At 36.6% G+C, this 24,286-nt stretch overlaps 2 protein-coding genes across 6 annotated transcripts in view; one reads left to right on the plus strand and one right to left on the minus strand.

The window, feature by feature from the left end:
* Window positions 1-4,393: 4,393 nt before the first annotated feature.
* Window positions 4,394-24,286, plus strand: part of LOC127794575 (signal peptide peptidase-like) — a 62,989-nt gene continuing 43,096 nt past the window's right edge. For 3 of the 5 annotated variants that reach the window (XM_052325786.1, XM_052325791.1, XM_052325792.1), the window contains exons 1-6: window positions 4,394-4,556; window positions 5,411-5,474; window positions 18,362-18,456; window positions 19,881-19,996; window positions 20,096-20,247; window positions 20,390-20,475. In XM_052325786.1, coding sequence (XP_052181746.1) covers window positions 18,417-18,456; window positions 19,881-19,996; window positions 20,096-20,247; window positions 20,390-20,475 — 394 coding nt within the window. In that variant the 5' untranslated portion in view covers window positions 4,394-4,556; window positions 5,411-5,474; window positions 18,362-18,416. The remainder of the gene's footprint in view (window positions 4,557-5,410; window positions 5,475-18,361; window positions 18,457-19,880; window positions 19,997-20,095; window positions 20,248-20,389; window positions 20,476-24,286) is intronic. The other 2 variants (XM_052325787.1, XM_052325790.1) reach the window with 2 other exon arrangements.
* Window positions 11,935-24,286, minus strand: part of LOC127794853 (protein translocase subunit SECA1, chloroplastic-like) — a 59,875-nt gene continuing 47,523 nt past the window's right edge. The window contains exon 4 of the mRNA XM_052326110.1: window positions 11,935-12,072. Within this exon, the coding sequence (XP_052182070.1) occupies window positions 11,935-12,072 (138 nt within the window). The remainder of the gene's footprint in view (window positions 12,073-24,286) is intronic.

A 24,286-nucleotide genomic window follows, 5' to 3' on the forward strand; every position in this document is an offset into this window, starting at 1 on the left:
TATGCACTTAAGATTGGATGTTTGGAGAGATTGGTGATATTTTTTTTTAGTTTGTTTTACAAAATTTATTATTTTATTTTCTTCATTACTTTTAATGAATGAAAAAGGTTGATGATTGTTTATATAAATTTTTTTCTTGTAGAAAATTCTGAGTTACATATGGTGGAACTGACTGAAGATATCATTCAATTGGATATTTCTAAGGAAAACACTCATTCAATTCAATGCTCTAATTCTTTCACTGCTGATTAGATTGTGTAATATCTAATTTAGAACATTTTATTTTATTGTTGGATGACTGTATTTTATTTTATTATTGGATGACTGTATTTTATTTTATTGTTGGGGTGATTCTATTTTATTTTGCATATTAGATGACTTTTATTATGTGTTGATTATTGAGGATATTCATATTTTAACAGGTTAAACGTGTTTTATTCGTGTTAATAGGTTTTTATTCGTGTTAACTGATTTTCTACCCTTGTGTTTAGTTTTGATGATGAAAAATAATACCTTGTTTTATCCCTAAGTCATGAGTCAAGTCTATGGTTTTCAACATAAATCAATTTCAATATCAAGTATTATTTTGTGAGAATGAAAACCAAATGAATTTCAAGTATCGAGAATTCAAAGTCATATTTTTCTAAGTCTGAAAGGTTAGAGCACCTTATAAGGAGACATATATGAAAATGTTTTCTTTTTAGAAAATTAACTCCCGGTAATTCAATAGCTAACATTCATTAGTGATAAAATGATTTTTAACGAATTTTTCAAGAAATAGAAAGTGTATATCTTGGAGGTGGTAAAATCGCAAAATCTTAAGTTCCTACTAAAATCCAAATTCTACTTTTTTACTCTTATGGATTTTGATTTTTTAGATATTTTTATTGAATCCAAATGTGGGGTACTTTCTTATTTACATTTATGTATTTAAGTAAATGGAAGGTAAAATATAAATTAAACAAAATGAGGACATTTACCTAAACTAAGGAAATGTAAATATGTGGTGATGTTTTGTATTAATCAAGTGTGTTTCTACATGTCATCTGTTAAGTTTCCAGATTTTCCAAGAAGATAGTCGACTATGTTGTTTAGTGCTGTCGACTATGCATAAGGATAGTCGACTATGCTAGTTTGATCTGTCGACTATGTGAGGCATCTGTCGACTATTTTTTCATCTGTCGACTATTTTTGTTCTGTAAATTCAAAATTTTCTTCACAGTTTCACATCTATCGACTATGCATTTGTATCTGTCGACTATGGGATTTTTGTGTTATAAAATAGTCGACTATCATTTTATGTCTATCGACTATGCTTAGCTTTATTTGATAGAATAGTCGACTAACCCATTTGATCTGTCGACTATGTGTTTCACAGAAACTTACAATGGCTAATTTTTCAATCTCCAACAGCTAGTTTTTCATTCTCCAACGGTCACAAACGGCTTCATTTCTCTTCAATCTTGTAGGAAGCTTATATATACATATCAAGGAGATCAAGAGAAGGCAAATGGACGGGAATGAATTAATTTGAGCTTACTGTTACTCTCATTTGTATTTACAGTGATTGTGCTTCAATTTTTTCTCTCTTCAAGGCTTTGATTTTAACTTGTATTAATTCATTCAAGTCTTGTTTTTATTGTGAGAGAACTTGTAACTAAGAGTGCCAACTCTTAGCATCTTGTTTACATTTGTATCACTCTTATTTTCCTAGCTTTGTGCTAGAAGACTTGCTCGTTAAAGCAAGTGGCTGTAATTCCTAACTAGGTGCTAGAGGGCTTGCTTGTATAAGCAAGAGGTTGTAATTCCTAGTCTTGGACTAGAGGACCTTCTTGGTTTAAGTAGAGGGTTTTAGTGGATGGTTTGAAAAATCATTCGTGAGGAGCTAAGGTAGTGGATTAGGCTTGGTTAAGCCGAACCACTATAAATTCTTGTGTTTTCTTATGCTTGTGTTCTTTGATACATTTATCTTTCCAAGCATTTCATTATTCCTCACTCGGTTCTCATATTTATCTTTGTTCATTTGTCATTTTTATGGTTTACGCTTTAAAACTCTAAAACCTTAATTTGTATCAAAAAGTTTTTATTTTAAGTTCTATCATTTAAGTTTTTAAAATCACCAATTCACCCCCCTCTTGGTATGTGCCATAGAACCTACCTGTTCTAACATTAACGTGTCATGTCTGCTTAATAAGTGGGTTACCGTGTCGTGTCGTGTGTAATAAACGGGTTAAACAGGTTAATAGGTGATACGACATGACACGTTTAATTAAACGGGATAAACAGGTTAACATGTGACACGACACGACACGTTTAATTAAATGGGTTAAACAGGTTAACAGGTGACACGACATGACACGTTTAATTAAACGGGTTAAACGGGTCGTGTTCGGGTTAGCCTGATACGTGTTATACGTGTGTCTTTACACGATACGATTATGACCCGCCAATCCGAATTGCCAGCCCTAATTGCGCATGGCTAAAGTAAGGGCAAATATGCACTGTGGAATGCATCATTTATTCAAGACTGTGCAGGCCCCACATCGAGACTGGATTATTGGCATGATAGATCTGGGTCTGGCTAAATCTAAGCAAATCAAGTATGGGTCAGATCTAATTGAATGGGTCGAATAAGATATGGGTCAGATCTAATTTGATGGGCCGAATCAGATATGTGTTAGATCTAATTGGATGGGTTAAATTAGGTATGTGTCGAACCTAAATCAGGTCGGGTCGATCCAGATCTGATTATAGGTCTGGCAGCAACGGGCAGCGGCGATGAAGGCCAGTAGAGGCAGCGATGGTCGGTGGCTACGCGAAGGAGCAGGCGTAGGCGGTGACATGGCTGGTGGAAGGCAACAACTGGAGAGATGGAGTGATCGATGACGGCGGTCGGTGGTGAGGGAGATCAAGAGGCGGCGGTGGCCAGCGATCGCACGGTTGCTAGAGGCGACTGGTGGTGATGACGGTCGGATACAACGGCATGGCGCTATGAGCCCTGAAGATCGAGGCCGCGATGGCGACAGTCGGGAGTGGAGATCAAGGGGACAAGGAAGTTAGCCATATGCGGACATAGCGGTTGCGGCGGAGGCTGGGGGTGGCCGAGTTGTGCGTTGTCGGTGGGCGTTCGCGGAGGAGAAGACCAGAGGAAGAAGAAGAAAGAAAAAGAAGAAGAGAATAAGGAAGAAGAAAGAAGAAAGAAAAAGAAAAGGGAAAAGAAAAAAGAAAAAAGGAAAAAAAATGTAGAATTTTTTTTATGGAAAAATGTGTTTTATTATTCCGGATATTTTATTAGCCCATAAACAAGCTGTCGGTTAGCGCTGCCTGAGCCTCCGTCGGCCACTACTATAACCAGCCTCGTCACTGCCGTCTGCTTCGCAGTCGCCGCCATTAGTTGCGAGCCATCGCAACTAGTCCCTTGTGCCTCCAGCCATCGATCGTCGCTGCTGCTTCAGGCATCGCCGACTACCAATGCTCCTGGTCATTATCGCCGTTGTTGCTTCAAGCATCGCCGACCACTGATGCTCCTAGTCGCGACCGCCTTTCACTGACGCTGAGACCCTAACCAACCTCCATAACTGGGCACCGTTACTTCGCCGCACAACCATGGCTAATCGGTGTGAGTGTGTATATATATATATGTGTGTGTATATGCGTATGTGTATATGTTTGGAAGGAAGATGGCTGTGCTGTGAGCGAGAAGATTATTAATCTTAGTCATTAAAATGTCTCTCTCACACATTTGATACATTTTCAAAAACTCTTTTGCTTTATTATATAGATTTATTATATAGATATGTATACATAAATATATATCTATATATACATATATAGAAATATATATATGTATCATAAATACATATATAGAAATATACGTGCGCATATAAGTACATATATATATACATATGCATATATATATATCTATATTTAGGTAAATTGAGACCTTAATATTTGTTATCTAACATAAAAAAAATGATCTATGAACTTCAAAATTAGGAACCTTATTATTTAAATAGAATAATAAAATAAATAAAACATGAATTTAAATAAAAAATTGTTATTTAATGAAATCAGTGATTTTGTATTTTAAAATATAAAAAAAATTAAATAATTAAATATCAAAAGTGATTTTGGGCCTGCCCTATGCATCATAATCATAAATACAAATATACAAGTATAAATGTACTTATATTGTAAAACCCGGAAAAAATAAAATAAGTAATAATAATGAATAATGAATAGTAAATATTCCAAATATGAAATATATAAAATGATATATATATAATAAAAGAGAAAAAAAGGCAGGTGGATCCGGATCCGCCCACTAAGAAATGAGGGCTGACCCGTTTGGAAACGGGTCGGATATAAATATGATTATGGGAGGAGCGAACAGAAGGGCTCCCCCTCCACTTCTGCTCTCTTTGTCCGTCTCTTCCATTCTCTTCAAGTTTCTCTCAAATACGTTCACTGTAAATCACCGATTTTGCAAAATCCAACCGTCCGATCTTCGATCCGACCGCATTTTCACCGTGAAAGTGGCCCTGAGATAGAAGTAGGTAAGTCTTTTAGTTTCATCGGCAATTATTTTCAGTATAGATCCATGATATATACATTTGTGCTCGCGATTTGGGTGTTTGGCCAGCAATTAAAACTTAGATCTACAAAGTTCTGGCCGTCGGATCTTGGCGATTTTTGGGTATGTTGGTCGATGGGGGTAAGGGTGTCGAGTGGTTGCCTCGGATCGCCGGAAAAACGCCGGCCGCGGTGGCCAGCGGCGACTGGCAGTGCGTTTTCTGTTGGAGATCACGTGACATGACTAACTGGTTTTAGTTAGTCTTTTCTATGTGTTTAGTGTTTCTGTTAGCTTTCTGTTAAGCTTGCTGTTTATATTAAGTGATTGCTTTATGCGGTTGGTTTTAGATTAGAGGCTGGCTGATTATATATATATCAGCGAAGTCCTCATTTTCTGTAACTTGAGTTTTGAGTTAATTCCAGATTCAGTTCTCTCTCTATTCCTCTCTGGTTTCGTTTCTCTGAAATATCATTCTTTAACATTTTCAATTGTGGCCGAAAATTAAATGTTAGATCTTCGAAGCCGTTAAATCTGCCCCATTTTTGGATATATTAACCCCCCTGCCTTGGTGTTTCAAACGGTAGGCCTAGATCATGGAAATCGCCAGGCGGCGATGGTCGTCGCGGGCGGCCGCTGGTGGCGGCGTTATGGCTGGTTTAGGCTATTGTTTTGGGGGTTGGCCCAAGTTGGTGGGGCCCAGCTTGTTTATGGGCTAGCCTAACGTGTTGGGCTGGGTCTGGCCCAGTTGTGGTAGCCATTGGGTGGGCTAAGAATCCAAGTTTTTTAACCTGTTTAATCTTGACCGTTGATTTTGACCCCTTATTCTGTCTGTTGTAGGGCCAGATTTCCAGGATTTTACTCAACCTTTTTCCAGGCTCAGGCTTGAGTTACTCCTTTCCAGGCGAGTAGAAAGACTGTGTTCTGCTTAACTTGTGTTCTTTCACGTATATACTGCTTCATGCATAACTTATACATGATCTTTACATGTGATTTCTTGAATAATATGGAAATTGTTCTAAATGCATAAAACATTTTCATCCTACTGGGAGAGACATACGCATGGTGCATAAAACATTTTCATCCTTAATGTTTCTTATTCTCGGATTATACAAATTGTTGGAAAATGGTGCATTTTAGGCACCGGGTATGATGATAGATGGATTTTGGGATATGCATAAGTAGGGTATCACTTACATCTTAGAGGGACATACTAGTAGATTTTATGGTGTTCACCAGCCTTATTAAAGTCCTAAGGCGCACAAGGGTCTTGGAGCTTGGGGTGTAAGGCGAGGCGCGCGCCTGATGGAACTAGGTGCATGCTAACCAGAAAAAAAAGAAAAAGAAAAATATATGTCCTAGTTGAAGAATAATATGCATAAAATAAGTTATAACTCCTAATAATATATTTGCAAGTATGTAACAAAAAAATTAAAAATTCAACATATACTAAGTACTAACTAAGAAAAATATTAAAACAAGTTACATATCTGTAAATTCCAACAAAGCACATCCAATCATATTTTAGCAATCGACTTATAAGCATCATAGAAGTTAAAAAAAATTGCAAAAAAAGTTTTTAACTGTATTTAGCTAAAATCTTAAATAATTTGTAGATCTTAAATCTTAATTAATATTAACTATTTATGAATTTTAAAATAATCTAAAAATCATCCTCATCATCAAAGCATCATCCCCAATATCCTCGTCTTCCACATCATATCCCTCTTCCTCTTCATCTTCATTAGGATCAATTGGAGCATTTGAAGTAGTAGCTCTTTTTAGATTTGAAAGTGTTGAGATCTTTCGGTTTGCCAAACTGTGATATTTCTATGCTGGATCTTTTCTTCGACGAGGAGCAATTATCAGAAACAGGAGTGTTGGATGACATTTTAAATTTTTAATTCCTGCAAGATTCACAACAACAATACCACTAAAGACCTTAAAAGAAATTTTTTTAATTCCTGCTAAGGGTCATTGCAGCTCATGTTGCTTTATAGTCAATACTGTTTTATTTATAGAACAAACATAAAAATTCTCATGCTGCTATTTATAGAAGAAAAGTATTGACCAGAGTCTAGACAGCTGACAGCCTAGAGTAGACATCCAATGTCATTGGGTTGGAAATGGTGGTCAAGTGAAGAAGGGAGAATCTTGCTAAAGGAATAAAATAACAACTCCAAGAACTTTTACTGCCCTTTATGTTGTAACTTGAAGCCAGAAAATAAATAGAAAGAGGAGACAACAAACATACCTGGACATCGTTGCTGCCCTTTGTGCTGTTTGCTGTTTCCTGTTTGTTTTCTGTTTGCGGTTTGCCTCAAAAGAGTGCCGGTTGGAGAAGATGAGAAGGGAGATGATGTAGTAAGGAGAAGATGTGTTGTCTGTTTGAAGAAGGGAGAGGAGAGCCGAGCAGGGAGATGATGCAGTAAGGATGAGTCTCTTTTGGTTTCACTGTTTGCTGTTTGCAGTTTCTTCTTAAGTCTCTTTTGGTTTAACTGTTTGAGACTTTGAGAGTATTCGAGTCTCTTAACTCTTAAGTCTCTTTGATTTTACTATTTACTTAGGATTCTATTAAAAGTTATAATAATAACTTTCACTGTTTACTTAGGATTCTATTAAAAATTATAATAACAAATTTCACTTTTCTTATGATTCTATTAAAAATTATAATAATAAACATTTAAAAGATAAAAACCCATCAAAAGTATATTAAAAATTGCCAGGCGCGTCTTTAATAACACTGGTGTTCACAGCAGAAGAAGATCATGGTACTATGAACCTTGACGTGTCTTGGCCATGGAGCATCGATAGTAAGTTTCAGCTTTGCTATCGGGTGAGGCATTACGATGTCGCACGAGTATTATATTATGCATTGTGTGTATATATATGTGTGTATAGGGTTTAGGGTTGAAGGTTTGAGGGTTGTAGGGTTTGGGGGTTAAGGGTTTTGGGGGTTGAGGGTTTTGGAGTTTTTAGGGGATTTGGGTTAAGGTAGTTTAAGGGTTTGGGGATTTTTTAGGGCTTTTGGCTTCGAGTGTAGGGTTTAGGGTTTTTTTTAGTAATTAAGAAATCCATTGAATAAAGAATAAGCGCCAAAGCGTTAACAACAAAAGCTGGGGCATACCTCGCTCAGAATAAAATAGCAAACAACTACAAGCTACCTAAGAACAAGGAGCGACAAACTACATTTAAGTAAGCCTCAAATAGACGAGGCTGTAAACATACATAAGCTTGAAAATAATGTACAATAGAAAATAGTAACAATTGACCCATAGTGGGAAGGCCAGAGAGAATAGTAGAGAAGTCCAATGGGGAACAAGCAAAGCCAGCAAGCACCCTTTGCCAAAACAACCCCCATTCTGCAATGAAATTTGAAACATGAGCAGACTTTCAAATTCCACGGTACTACATCAGAAGCCTCGATGGAAGAAAGAAACTAGCTAGCCAGAAACCACCAAAGAACCGCAAAACTGCCCTGGGGGAGGGAAATCGTCAATTCCATGAATTGCCACCGCCGAAGACAATCTCATTCCGCGATGAAATTTAAAGCAAGGGCAAAGTGTCAAATTACTTATTAGGACCCTACGGTAGCTAGAGGGTTGTATGGGGGGTTATAACAATAGGGTGTTAGCTACAGATGTAACAAGTAACAATAGGTTGTTAGCTAGGAGTTTAAACGGTTGAGGGGGCAGTTAGGTGGTTGGGTATATTGTTAATATGGTTGGAAAAATAACCACCAATTGTTTGGGGGTAACTTCCAATAATTGACAGGAGGATGGGCCTATATAAAAGAGCTATCCTCATAAAAAAAGGGGCATTGATGAATTCATAATAGAACTCTCAATTCCTTCTCTAACCCTTAGTTATCTTTCGGTCTCAATTCCTTCTTTATCTCTCAATTTCCCTCTATCTCGCTTTCTCTCTTCCGTTTTTTCCTTTCTTTTTCTCTCTTCATTCCTACCCTAATTCCCCTCACTCGAGGAGAATTACCTTGTCAAGATTGAGACCCTAACAGTATTTTTCTTTTAATACTTGGTAGTGCGCTCATCTTTATGTTTTCTTATTTAGATGAAGCCTAAAGAGTATAGTGATGTCAATCGGATTATGATGAGATCATACTAATGAGACCGAATGACTTGTGCTTCATTCTTAAACTACTCATGGTTGTAGGACTATAGAGTGGGGCTTTTTTTAATACTGGCAAGATCGGTACACACTATGCATGCTCATAAGGGGGTAGTTGATCTCATTGACTGCTTGTGTGGTGTCACTAATGCAAGTATGTAGGTGCTCACCCACTCCAGTCACGACCTTCTGGGCTGAGGACCACTAGCAGATGGTAGCTCCTTGAATTCGCCTGGGTTGCCGAGAATCGTGGCCGTATCTCACCTCCTCGTGCCTCAGAATCAATTTCGAGATTCAATGGCCATCTTCGTCTTCAGAATTCAGACATGAGTGTCTCTGATCTACAACTGAATTGCTGATCAAATCCACTCGCGGAATTCACTGCTCCAATTGTTTGCTCTAGTCGCAACCCTCATGGGTTGCTCGTCTTCAAGTTTGATCCAGATTACTGGAGTCTTGGCCGCGATCCAATCCTACTACTTCTCCTTCGTGTCTTCACTGGGAGTTGTTGCTTCTTGAATCGCCTTCAAGTGACGAACTAGGATTGACGAAGTTTCGCCAAACCAGCTTTAATCACCATCGCAGTTCGCGCTCGCCTCACCTAGATCGCCTTCAAGCCTTCTCATTCTGGGCTTGATTAAATCAAGCAGAAGGAGTTGACGGCCCCGGATTTGCTCTCGCCAGGTATATCCGAAAATCTGATAACTGTGATGGGTTCCAAAAGTCACCCAGATTTGCTTCTCACCGTCTGGGTCGGAATGGCCGACCAATCAAAGCAGCATCACCATCAACACAACTGATTGAATTTGCGCTCGCCGCCGAAATCCGCCTTACCGTAATCGCCAAGGGAAATCGCTCACCACAATAGTCGCTTTCAACTGGAATCAAATCCACAGCCAAAGATTGACTGCTCTGATACCATTTGTCATGAACCTAGGGTTCATAACATGTTTAAGAAGTAATTGGGGAGGAATTCAATTGGGAAAGAAATCAGAATTGAAATAGAACTGAGAACAGAATGTTTGGAGAGGGAAATGGGGGAAGAAATCAGTAGAAAGGGAGAGAGTAATAGAGAGAAACGAGAGGGAGATTTGGAGAGAAATGTAGAGAGGAAAATCAAAGATTCAATATCAATTTCCAACATGAAAAATCCCATCCGTTTACATAGCCTTATATAGGCATATTTGCTCCTAACTAACTGCATAACAGCACCCATGTGCTTCTAACCAATTGCTAAAATATCTTCTAACAACTATTATCAACCTATTACTATATTGCCCTTCTATGGATTCTTGGGTCATGACAATTAATGATGTCAATGTAGAAGAGGATAAACCTATGTTCTTTCTACCATTTTTCCAAAAAAATTACACTGCCCGAATTTTAACTGGACAACCAGGACATAGCTTAAACTAATGGCACAAGGACTCCAATTTAATGTAATCTAATAAATAGATCCAATCAAATTCATGTTTAAATACACAGGGAAGTGCTGAAGTGATCCTTACGTGTATTCTTGTGGATAACTGGATTAGTGAGGCATGATCATGCATTGAAGGATGGAATTAAGTAAATTGAGGCTAAACTATATTGCTGGTCACTTATGGAGGCGTGTAATGGTGATATTATTGATTTAGAGGATTAAAGATCCAATTAAATTGCAAGCCAAAGCAACAGCTTGAAGGAAACTTAGTAGGTCTAGTAGGTTCTTTGCAAGGGGATATCATGGTCATTTTGAAGGCCCTTGGTGTGCTTATTATAAGCATGGACGTTAATGTATAATTGATGAACATGCTGGAGATAAAAGGAAGATAGGCTTGTACATTATATTCTGACGCCCTGGAATTTATATGCTTCATTTGTTGATTTGTGGTTGCTATGATATAGGGCCATGCTGCTTGTGCATGGTTGATTGAGATTGAATGTGGGAGGCATGATATTGAATAATCAAGTGATGCCCTAAAATAGAGAATAAGGCATGCCTAATATGAGATAAATAGATTTTAAAATGATAATATGGACTAAACTAAATAAAGTCGTGAGAGGCAGGAGTAGGCAAAGATGAGTAAATCACTGAATAACAGAACAGGACGACCAAAGTGAAAAGTCAATTGGGGGTTGACTGGGCTTGTCCATAAAGCTGAGAAGCTTGACTAATGGGGGAACCATCTGGTATGCGCAAGGACCAGGGACGAAGAAGTGAACTTTCCCCCTCAAGGGATAATAAACAACCCAACCTTGCAGGAATCAGAAGTGTCCAACCTCTCACAAGCCAGGTAGTGTCCAGCCTCGCTGGGTTGAGGAACAACTTCAACCACACAAGGATTGGGGAACGACTACATTTGGGCGAAGGCCAGGGTATGCACCAAGACACAAAGAACAAGTGGAGGTATCCTACTAAGACCTAGCATCACATAATACCCCAATAAAGACCAATAATTAGTCCATCCTTGTCTCGGGTATGCATCGACATCTGGACATCTGGAACTGCAGGTTCCCAGCAACGCATTCCCTTCAGCCAACATCCATGGAAGATGATAATCAGCCCAGATATGGTAATTAGATACAAGGTTCAAGGAATGTTTAGTATTGGAGTCAAATAAAAGATAAATTTTTACCCGCACAATTTTGTAAGAATTAATTAATCTGAAATTTCAGAACACCTTACAAGATGTATTTTGAATCAGTTTTATGTTTATTAAATGTAATCCTGAATGAGTTCATTTTACTCTGTTCTTCAAAATATTCACATTTATGATAAGACAAGTGCTCAAAGGATCGCCATAACATCTGCAAGACTAGACATTAGTTAAGACATCTGATAGTCATGTATTCTCAACATATCACATCATTAGTGCTGCCCAAGAACATATATTTGCAGTGCTAGAAATGCAGTGAGATTGTAGGTAATATAGTTAGTTCTCAACCTAATAGTTGGGACTTCATTAGAAATTCCAGAAGAAAATAGAGAAGAAATTCCAGTGGATAAGGGTAGGTCCTCTATAAGTCATCAACTTCTTGTACTGAAATAACTCATCATGTAAGACTAGAGAGTGGTTTTACAACATAGACAGTCAATGGATCACGTTCAACAAGGTCATACAGAATATTCTTTTCCACTCAAGCACAGAAAAAGAAAGGGCAAACACAATCACCTGCATTACTCGACCTGTAAACTCGTCCACAATGAGTACCTCCTTGCCACAAATAATATAGTTCATGTCTCTAAGGAAAAGTTATTTTGCTTTTATTGCATTCAGGACATAGGAGGCCCATTGTTCACGGGGATCACACAAATCTTTGACATCTAGAATGTCCTCAGCATCAGCATAACCCTGTTCTGTGAGTAGAATGGTTTTCTGCTTCTCATCAACCTGCAATAACCATCCTACTAAGGAAAAGCATATAAAAGAATCTTCTGCTTGCAGAGCACAAGAAATCTGACACGAATCTTTGCCCGTGAAAGAAATAAAATTAAATATCTAAAGCTTTGCATCAACTGGTTTCCAACAACTTTGGATTTATTCCAGAAACATATACAACTCCAAGCTTCCAGTCTGGCTTTGTTCCACAGGCATCAACAACTGTCAGCTCCCAACAAGAGTAGTGGTCAAATCCTCAACATATTTGCACTCAATAAACTACCTAATAGAAAATGATACAGGCTAAACAAGTTGGTAAATTTGAACTGCTTAGAGGCTAAAGTTAGGGTAAAGAATAGAAATATATGCAGACGACTTCCATTAGTCTTGAAAATGTAATATATCTTAATTAACATTGATGAACCTACCACAAACCCATGCATTTCATGGTAGTAATCTGTGGGAAAACTTGTATAATTAAATGAATCAGTAACTATGCATTAATTTTCTTTCATAGTCCTGAAAATATGAACTGTTTTCCCTTCATTTTTAAGACTAATGCATGAGTTTTCCAATGCTAATTAAGATTTAAAATATCACATTTTGAAGACTAATGTATGGATTTTTCAATACTAATTAAGATTTAAAATATCACATTTTCAAGACTAATGTATGGATTTTTCAATACTAATTAAGATTTAAAATATCACATTTTCAAAACTATAAACAACAACAATAACATATCTAGCCTTTATCCCACTATGTGGGGTCGGCGACATGAATTCTAGACTTCCATGTATTTCTATCTTTTGTCATATCCTCATTTAGATCCATATATTTCATATCAAATTTTAATGTCTCTCCCAAAGTCTTTTTAGGTCTACCTCTATCTCTTTTTGTGACTAATTGTTCCATTTCATCAACTCTCCTCACAGGAGCGTCTCTTAGTCTCCTTCTCACATGATCAAACCATCTTAGTCTAGTCTCTCTCATCTTCTCCTCGATTGGCACTACTCCTACCTTATTACGAATAACTTCATTTCTAATTTTATCTTTTCTTGTATGTCCGCACATCCATCTTAACATCCTCATCTCCGCTACACTCGTCTTTTGCTCATGCTGGTATTTGACTGCCCAACATTCTGAGCCATACAGCAAGACTGGTCTTATAGCTGTCCTATAAAATTTTCCTTTCAATTTTAATGGGATTTTACCATCACATAACACCCCCGATGCATTTCTCCATTTTAGCCAACCTGCCTTAATTCTATGTGCGACATCCTCGTGGATTTCATCATCTTTTTGAATCACTGATCCCAAATATCGAAAATGGTCTTTTCTTTGTAAGATTTGGTCTTCTAATTTTATTATAACATCATCCACTCTTGCATTTTTACTAAATTTGCATTTCATATATTCGGTTTTCTTTCTACTTAATTTAAATCCCTTAGATTCTAAATTGTTTCTCCACAACTCAAGCTTAGGCCTTTTCTAGATCTATAAACACCATATGTAGGTCCTTCTGATGATCTCGATACCTTTCCATTAGACGCCTCAGTAAATATATAGCTTCCATTGTTGACCTACCAGGCATGAAACCAAACTGATTTTCTGACACCTTTGTTTCCTTTCTGAGCCTCTGCTCTATTACTCTCTCCCAGAGTTTCATGGTATGACTCATTAACTTAATTCCTCTATAATTTTCACAGTTTTGAACATCTTCTTTGTTCTTGTATATAGGAACCAAAGTACTATTCCTCCACTCATCTGGCATCTTTTTTGATTTAAGGATGGCGTTAAATAGTTGCGTTAGCCAGGAGATGCCCTCTTCTCCCATCCATTTTCATGCTTCTATTGGTATATTATCTGGTCCCACTGCCTTATGATTTTTCATCTTTTTTAAAGCTTGCCTTATTTCATTTGGACTTATGAGTTGATAGAATGTGTAGCTCACATTCCCTTCGGAGTTACTAAGATGTCCCAACCTAACTCTTGTGTCACCACTATCATTGAATAATTTTGTGAAATACTCCTTCCATCTCTCTTTAATCGCTCCCTCATTTACTAAAACATTTTGATTGTCATCTTTTATGCATTTCACTTGATTTAAATCTCGTGTTTTTCTTTCTCTTGCTTTAGCTAATTTATATATATTCTTTTCTCCATATTTTGTATCAAGTCGTTTATATAGATTCTCATATGCTTTTGACCTTACTTCACTAACAGCTCTTTTTGCTGCATTTTTTGCTTCTTTATAATTTTTTTGATTTTCTTCATTGTTGCATTGATATACCGCCTTATAGCAAGTTTTCTTATTTTTAATTTTCAATTATACCTCTTCATTCCACCACCAAGACTCCTTAAGGTTAGGGGCTCTACCATTTGTCTCTCCAAGGACTACCTTTGCCGTGCTTCTCAGAGCATTAGCCATTTCTTTCCACATTTGGTTTGTCTGTCTTTCTCCATTCCATTCCTTTCTACCCCTTAATTTTTCTTTGAAGATTAGTTGTTTCTCCCATTTTAAATTCCACCACCTGATTCTTGAATTTTGTTTTATGTGATTTTTTCTCTTCCAATTTCTTACTTGGACGTCAAGTACTAGAAGTGTATGTTGAGTAGTCAAACACTCTCCCGGTATCACCTTACAATTGCTACAACATAACCGATCCTCTTGTCTCATGAGGAAGTAATCTATTTGGGTGCTTGAGGTGATATTTTTATATGTGATTAAGTGTTCGTCCCGTTTTTTGAATCTAGTATTGGTTATAATGAGCCCATATGCCATAGCAAAATCTAGGATAGATTTACTCTCATTATTAATTTCCCCGAATCCATATCCTCTGTGTACCTCTCTATATCCATTTCTGTCTCTACCCACGTGCCCATTTAAGTCACCTCCTATAATCACTTTCTCTCCTCTTGGTATCATTTGTATGAGTCTCTCTAGGTCCTTCCAGAATTTTGCTTTTATCTCATCACCTAACCTCGCTTGTGGTGCATATGTACTAAAGATATTCATAGTCATTCTTCCTAGACTAATCTTCACCATAATAATCCTATTTCCCATTCTCTTTACATCCACTACCTCATCTATTAAGCTTTTATCCATAATAATCCCCACTCCATTTTTTGCTCGATCAGTTCCTGTGTACCATATTTTACATCCAGATTCTGATAAAGTTTTTGCTTTTTTCCCTACCCATCTCGTCTCTTGAAGGCACATAATATTAATTTTTCTCCTAATCATCACATCCACCACTTCCATAGCTTTGCCTGTTAATGTTCTTATGTTCCATGATCCAATCCTTAATCTATGATTTTGTTTTTGGCCTTGACTTTAGATTTGATTTTGTTTTTGGCCTTGACTTTGAATTTTATTTTGATTTTGGTTTTGATTTTGATTTTGGACTAGCTTCTTTACCCACATCCGTCCAAGCGAATGCGGGAACCCTTGCTCATTTATCACTACATCCGGGCGCCGATGCAACGGCTCTAGCTCACTTGTCACTACACGGGGGCAGTGTAGCGCGTCGCTATGAAGGACGCCCACGCCCAAACGATTTTTTATAATTTGTCTAGAGTTCATGTTTTGGATCCGACTAAGTTTTACGTTGGCTGTCGGCTACCTAACACAACTCTCCTCCTTTATCTGGGCTTGGGACCGGCAATGGATAACATCCCCAGGCGGAGTTATTTTCAAATCTATAGAAGAAAATTAATACATAGTGAACGAAAAATAAGTCAAAATCCATATTTTCAAAGTTTTGTTATCATTGCAGAAATTGAATTTCAAGATCATAAATTAAAAATTTCAATAGAATTTTTAGTTAGCATTGTAAAACCCATGGTTCCTCACGTTTAGGAGTTTTAATTTATATTTATATTTATAAGTCAAAATTCATATTTTTAAAGTTTTGTTACCATTGTAGAAATTAAATTTCAATATCAAAAATATGAAATTTAAAGAGAATTTTTAATTAGAATTGGAAAATCCATGCTTCCCCACATTATGATTTTTAATTAAATATATAATATAATAAATAATTTTACTTTGATAATTAATTAATCACTTTAATTTAATGCAATACTATTGCGTGGGTTTTTCAATACTAATTAAGATTTAAGATATCACATTTTCAAGACTAATGCATGGGTTTTTCAATATTAATTAGGATGTAAGATTACAAGACTACAAGTCACAAGTACAAGCTAAACTTAATGTCAAAGACTACTGTTGTAGATGCTATGGATGAAAGTTTTCCAATACAAAATTTTATCTTTAGGTCATTTGCTAATATTTTGAGTGTAGTTGAACTTGACGAATATGAACTGTTTGGTAAGTATAAAGTTGATTATGCAATTATTTATGCCTTTATAACTGACAATTTTTTTTTAATTTTATTAAAGATTTAATTGGAGAGATCATTGGCAAAGACAATGCTAAGTGTCAAGAATCTTGTGGAAGGACAAGCGAGAAAATGTGATAACTTACTTAATGTGTTAATTATTTTTTAGCACATTGAATGGTGGTACATTAAATTAAGGATGTTCTCTATTAGCACATTGAATAGTGGATAATTAATTAAACTTAAATTTTGATAAAAGACTTGAGTATTAAAAAAAAAAAACTATAATTATCGATTTTGCTAGGATTATTTAAAATAACGAGTTTAATTTTTTATTTTTAAATTTATAAATCTATTTTAATTACACGGGTTTAACACTAGTGATCTATAAATTTAGAGAGTTGGGAGGCTTTCTCATTCAAATGGAATAACAAAATAAATAGAACATGAATTTAAACAAAAAATGTTATAAAATAAAATCAGTGATTTTTTATTTCAAAAAATGAAAAATAAATTTTAAATAATTAAGTATCAAAATTAATGATTTTGGGACCCTTATATTTTGGGGGCCCTAGGTATAAAGATTAGTGGCCTATGTCTTAAGTCGACACTAATATACATATATGTGTATACATATAAATATGCAGGTACATATGCAAGTAAATATTTATATAAAGGTATACACTTATATATGTATATATATAAATTTTTATATATCTATGTATTTACATGTATATATGTACACACACGCATATACCTATATATATATACTTGCATATATGTAAGTATGCATCATAAATACAAATATATAAATATAAGTATATATGTACTTATATTGTAAGAGCCCAATAAAATAAAATAAAATAATAATAATAAATATGAAATATATAAAATGATATATATATGTATATATATAATAAAAGAGAAAAAAAGGCAGATGGATCCAATTGGGTCTAGCCACCAAGAAAGGAGGGCCGCCCGTTGGGAAATGGGCTGGCCATAATAGGAGGGGAGGGGGAGGGGGGGCGTGGCTGGAAGGGCTCCCGCACCACTTATGCTCCATCTCTCTCTTCCATTTTCTTTTTTTAAGTTTCTCTCAAATACACCCACCCTAAATTATTGATTTTGTAAAATCAATAATTTAGTTTAATCGATAGTTGACATGTCTCATTTTTAATCCAATTGCTTTTTTACCGTAAAAATAGCCTCAAATCTAAAAATAAGGAAGTCTTAGTTTAATTGATAATTTTTTCAACATCAATCCATAATATATACATTTATGCGTGCGAGTTGAGTGTTTGGCCAGAAATTAAAACTTAGATTTATGATTTATATTTTTACCCGCCGGTTTGATTGATTGCGGATGAGCTGGTCCGAAAGATATTTTTCCACGATGACGTGGCGATTCCTGATTGGTCATCAGGTCGCCCAAGATGTGGCTCCACTCGACCCAATTCACGTACTACTTTAAGGCGCGTTACCCCTCCGCTCTCCCTTTTCTGTAATATCTTTCTCTTCGATCTCCGATCCATATGTCCAGCGCAGTGGCGAGATAAAAAGACTGAATCTTTTTGCTCCTTCTTCTCGTTAGGCATGCATTTCTATACTTCTCTCTCTTTCTTTGTATATATGTGTGCTCGCCATGTATATTCAAGATGAACAATGTTGTCTTGAATCTCCGTATTATGTGGCTTTAATTATTGGAAAATCTTAATTCGATGGAAGTTAGGGCTTATTCGATGTTGATTCTGATTTGGAACATATTTCCTGGAGTGTGTATGTATATGTCGTTTCCATCTTTACTTTAATCAAATTGTCGGAATCGTGTAAAGATTGCAGTTTCTTCGCTGGAAATAACATTCTCATATATTTACTGCTATTGGATAATCAAATTCTTGTAAAGATTGGATCTTCGCAGTGAACCCATTTTGATCTTGACTCTTTATGCCTGGCAGACTTTAGTTCTTGTTGAGATTCTGTAGCAGAAGCAACGTTTCTTGGATTGTTGCAATGAGGAATAGCGAGCGTTTTGCTAATATTGCCCTAGCAGGTATGCTACTTCTTTGCATTTCGATGATAATTGTGAAAAATTTGGAGGCTGATGCTTGGTTTTCTTTGATAACTGCTCCTTGTTTAAAGGTCTCTAGCTGAAAAAATGCTGTGACAGGCATTTGCATGACTGCATGAACTGGGAGTTCATGAGATTCGTTCCCTTTAAATAATGTGTACAAATACATATTTACTGTCATCTGAGTGATCCCTTAGCCATATTATGCTTTTCTTACGGAGCTGTCTTCATGTAGTTCTATGTGGTCTTGTTTTATTTTTTCTAATTTTGGTAATTATATGTTTTAACTTTTTTCTTTTGTTCTGGAGAGGAAAGGAGGCATAAATTCTGGACTAAAAAATATGATGTGCTGTAAAGGTGGTCCATTCCAAATTGTGCTTTATTTTTGTTTTCTTTTCATGTTATTGAAGAAAATCATGTTAGAGTCACGTGGCTCTGTTGGGATTCTGATGAAGGGTTAAGGTCTGGTTGTCAATTTGAACTTTGTTGTTAAATGGTTAAAAGCATTTTCTGTTTTATAGATATTGTTTCTAAGATTCCCCCTTAGAAGATTTTTATTTTCCATTGGAGGAAAATGGATCTTGTTTGTGATAGTACTTTGGAATTCCAATAAATTGACATGTCTTATGGTGGATTATTTGGATCTCTTATTTTGGTTCTGTATTACTGTCTTGATTGAAGATTATGATTTGTCTAGTGGGTTGTCAAATAAGCTGTTTCTCAAATAGTACTACAGGAGCTTTTGTTGCCGAGGTCTGAATTGAAGGAGTCTGAAAATATCAGACATGTTTGAGTGATGATTGGTCATTGGGTCACTTAGAAATTTCGAGAATGTAGTAAGAAAGGTGTTCCTTGAGATACTTTGATCTATCTGACTGCATTAGCAACCCCTTTCAGTAGGTATTTATTCATTTAGGACTTGTGCGTTTGCGAACTATTGTGTTGTACTGTTCCTTTAGTTCCTGTTTTTCTTTTGTTAGTGTGTCAGTAGCCCCCCCCCCTCTCTCTCTCTCTCTCTCTCTCGTTCGTGTGTGTTTTCTTCCCTCTCTCTCTCTGTCTCTGTGTCTCTCGTGTGTGTGTTTTCTTCCTTTCCTTCTTGAATGCTTTAAGTCTCTTATGGTAATGCCGTAACTCCTTGACATGAGAGAAGTACAAAGAGTTTGAGGTATAACCAGTCATGAATAATCCTAAATAGTTTTTAATCCCTGAATCCGTGGAATAGTTGTCATTCTTGCGCTATTGTAGGAGATATGCCACCTTGTGGTTAAATACATTTAGGAGTCTATGCAAGTCAAGTGCAATTAGTAGGTGTAACTGAAATTCTATGGTTCTCATTTTGTTATGGGACCACACTTTTTCTGGGGCAATGGGCTCTGCGATTTACTGTGCATTGTAAACCACTGCAGGTTTGACTTTGGCACCGCTGGTTATAAAGGTAGATCCAAACTTAAATGTAATTTTGACCGCATGCTTAACGGTTTACGTGGGTTGCTACCGCTCAGTAAAGCCAACTCCTCCTTCAGTAAGTAGAACTGGCTATCCATGTTGTGATTCATCTGTACAATTCTCTTTCTTTCAATCTAAATGAAACTCACTTAAAATTGACTTCTGTAATCTGCAGGAAACAATGTCTAATGAACATGCTATGCGTTTCCCTTTAGTTGGGAGTGCGATGCTTCTGTCGCTATTCTTACTGTTTAAGTTTCTGTCCAAGGATTTGGTTAATGCCGTTTTGACATGCTACTTCTTTGTACTCGGCATTGTTGCTCTATCGTATGTTCTTGCCATTCTTCTACACTTAACATATTTCTCAAGCTGTTCATTTGGTGTGATTTGTCCTCATCATTAACTCAATCCCCCCCCCCCCCCCCCCCCCCAAAAAAAAAAAAAAAAAAAAAAAATCCACTTTCCACAGGGCAACACTGCTACCTGCAATCAGACGTTTCTTGCCAAAGCATTGGAATGAAGACAGCATTGTTTGGCGTTTCCCCTATCTCCGTTGTATGTGTCAGCCTCGATTCTTGTTTTGCATGTTTATTTTAAAAGCTTTTATTTGATGTTTTATTATGGTCATTTGCAATAGTGATCTTGCATTTTGCACAACAGTCAATGTTAATCCTTTCAATCATATGGATATTTTCTCATTGTAGTGTCACTTTGAGGTTTTATTTGTTAATCAATGTGTAGATTACACATCAAAAAATGAAAAAATAAATTGTGTGTGCAGAAATTTATTGCTATTTGACCTTGGAGTCATGAATCCTTTTCATGAATGGAGCATTGTCTAAATTTCAATGTGTTACGTCTTTGTTGGATGCTATGCTGGGTATCAAAGATTGTCAGACACACACAATGTTGCACATCAGCGGGGAGTCACTCCCAAACACATGGTGACTCATGTCCAAGCATGTTTTATTACGTTTTGATTTTCCTGACCTAAGCACTCGTTTGGATTCTGGTAGGACACCCCCGCCCCCATTGGGGGAAGCATGCTTTACATGCATGCTGAAAATAAATTATAGAGCAATAACTTTTAATTCTGAAACTCAAAACTACCATACCCCCATACCCCTTTACGGATGGAGCTTTTTAAAGTAACAATGAGAGTTACTTTTGTTGTTCACGTTTTTTTCCTAATAAGTATGTATGTTTCCTTGTGTTGTCTCTTATGGCTGTCAGATTCAGCTCATGCACCTTCTGTCTCATTTTAAGCATCTTGCCATTTATTTTTAGAAGTGCCATTATATTTGTGTTAGTATCAATACTTTTTTGCATACTATTTTCTAGAATTTTGATAATAACATCCTATTCCTAGTAGTTCTTAACCAAATAAGAAAAGTGTTTTCATTTTAAAAGGGTTTTAATGGTTACATTTGCAAAAACCATTTTCAATTTCTTGATATGAAAATATTTGACGTCTTAGTTGTGATTAAGGTTGGAGGAAGAGTGTATGTGATAGGGATCTAGGAATGAAGATATATTTTGAGAGAAAAGGAAGAATAGCAAGAATCTGAAAAAGATTAGGAATAGTTTTATGTTATATCTAAAAAAGAGTAAGATTAGGTTTGTTGTATGTTATTTTTAATTTCTAGTTGGAATATGTTCTTAAAAATTTTAAAGCAGGTTGGACCAAATGCATATGTTATTGATGTACCATTTAACTTTGGTTTTAGCTATGTATGTTCAAGACCTTGTTACATACAAAGACCATGTGTCAGCATCTTAGAGCTAACAAGGGTGGTTTAGGATTCTGATAGGAGAATTTTGAGAGAATTCGAGGAAGGAGAGAGAGGGAGATGTCACGTACCTAGCTGCTAGTTGCTAAGCGTTACATTGAATACGTTGTAATAATTAGTAGCTATAGTTGTTAGCTATTTCTTTTGATTAGGAGAAGATTTAGCTTGCTGGCAGCATGTGCTGGCAAAGCTAACTGTCTACAAGTGGGTAGGCAAGTTGCTGATTCTAGAAGGGACTTGGGCAATCGTTTTGGCACCTATTCCCAACTGAGCAGTATAACTACCCTGTTTCAGCTCAGTTGTAATTGTTAAAGGATGGAGAAAATAATTCTTCAATCTTATTCAAATCAATAGGATACATTCTAATATATAAACAATCTTCTTGCTAAGTTAGGAAACTCCTAAAAAAACTAAATAAGAAAGTTTCTAAATATATTTTGGAAACTAATCAACTTAGGATACAACTCAAAGATAGAAAGATACAACAATATATACATTCCTATTCTAGAAAAAGGAAAATATGTCAATCCCAATCTCTTGCTCTGATTGATTGACAGAATCTGGCTTTGATTGACCGATTGATTGACATTGATTGTTGACACTCCCTCTCAAGATTGTGAGTGGATATCATCTATTCCAATCTATGCAACAAACCTTTGAAACACTGCTGAAGGTAATTCCTTTGTTAGCACATCCTCATGGGGAACAACCATCTCGAACTCTATTCATAAGAAACATAGACAACAATGTTGAGGACTCTAAGCTTCGGTCTGCTATTCAAGCACTCAGATTTGAATCTGAAGCCATTGAGGTCAATCTGGTTGCCCCTATTGAAGTGCTGGTCCAAGTTATGCCGGTGACGATTCTTGAAATCCTAAGAACAAAGAAGAAGAAGCCTAGAAGGAGAAAGAGGGAAAAAGAGATTGAACACAAAATGAAGGTAGGAATGGGATGAAGAAATAGCAGCTCAATGATAATAAGTTTCTTGTGGACAAGAAACATTTTAAGGCGGGGAGAATTGTCATGATCCAAGAACTAATAGAAGGGCATTATTGTAATAGGATTGTAATGGGTTGTTAGGATATTTTTACAAGTTGTTAGAAGCACATGGGTGCTGTTAGGATGTTGTTAGAAATTAGTTAACTAGCTACCATGCCTATATAAAGGCCCCATTGTAAGAGGAGAAGATATGCATGAATTGATTAATGAAATTCCAATATCTCTCTCTCCCTCTCTCTCTCGTACAGCACTGTTCCATTCATTCTCTTCCTAATTCTCTTCAATCTCCCCCTTCATTTCTTCTTTGTTTCTTCCCCAAATTCCTTCCAAGACCCTTGCTAAACCCTAGGGTCATGACACACTGATTGTTGACACTCCCCCTCAAGATTGTGAGTGGATATCATCCATTCCAATCTTGCATACAAACCTTTGAAACACTGCTGAAGGTAATTCTTTTGTTAGCACATCCACCAATTGATCATTTGAAGAGACATGGAGTACAAATCAACCCTTTATCCAATTTTTTCTTAATGAAATATCTGTCGACTTCAATATGCTTGGTTATGTCATGTTGAACTGGATTGTGAGCAATACTTATTGCTGACTTGTTATCATAGTAAAGCCTCATAGGACCCTGGTGCCCTGCCATTGGACCTTTAGATCATCCAACAAGATTTTTAGCCACAACAATTCACACACTCCTAAGGCCATAGATCGGAACTTAGCTTCTGCACTTGACCGAGCCACCACATTTTGTTTCTTACTCCTCCATGCTACAAGATTGCCTCCTAGAAAAGTGCAATAATTCGAGGTAGATCTTCTATCCACAACAGATCCTGCATAACCAGCATCCGTGCAAGCCTCAACCTCAAGGGTCATAGTTCCGACCCTTTTAAACAAAAGACCTTTCCGAGGGGTTCCCTTTAAATAGTGAAGTATTCGATAGACTGCCTTCAAGTGAGTCTCTCTAGGGTTGTGCATGAACTGACTAACTATACCTACTGCATATGCTATGTCTGGCCGAGTATGAGCTAGATAAATGAGCTTTCCAACTGGCCTTTGATAAGATCCTTTGTCAACGACACCATCTTCTAGAACTTCTCCCAACTTATGATTTGGCTCAATGGGAGTATTTAATACCTTGCACCCTAGCATTCCTGTTTTAGTTAGAAGGTCTATGATATATTTTTGTTGGGAAATGAAATACCTTTTGTTGAATGTGTCATTTCTATGCCCAAAAAAATACTTTAACCGGCCCAAATCTTTGATTTCAAACTCATTGATTAAACATTCCCTTAGTCTATCCGTGCCTTCCTCATCATTGCTCGTAATGACGATATCATCAACATAAACAATAAGTATGGTTACTCCCCCTGTGGCCGAGTGGTGAACAAAGAGAGTATGATCTCCTTGACTTTGCTTATAGCCTTGGCCAAGCATTACCCTTGTGAACCTTCCAAACCATGCCCGCGGTGACTGTTTTAAGCCATACTAGGCTTTATTAAGCTTACACACAACCTTGTCTTGGTTTTGGGGCATCATAACCAGGCGGTGGATCCATGTAGACCTCTTCTTCA

The sequence above is a fragment of the Diospyros lotus genome, chromosome 2 (genome assembly GCF_014633365.1).
Source record: "Diospyros lotus cultivar Yz01 chromosome 2, ASM1463336v1, whole genome shotgun sequence".
In the NCBI taxonomy this organism is placed as follows: domain Eukaryota; kingdom Viridiplantae; phylum Streptophyta; class Magnoliopsida; order Ericales; family Ebenaceae; genus Diospyros; species Diospyros lotus.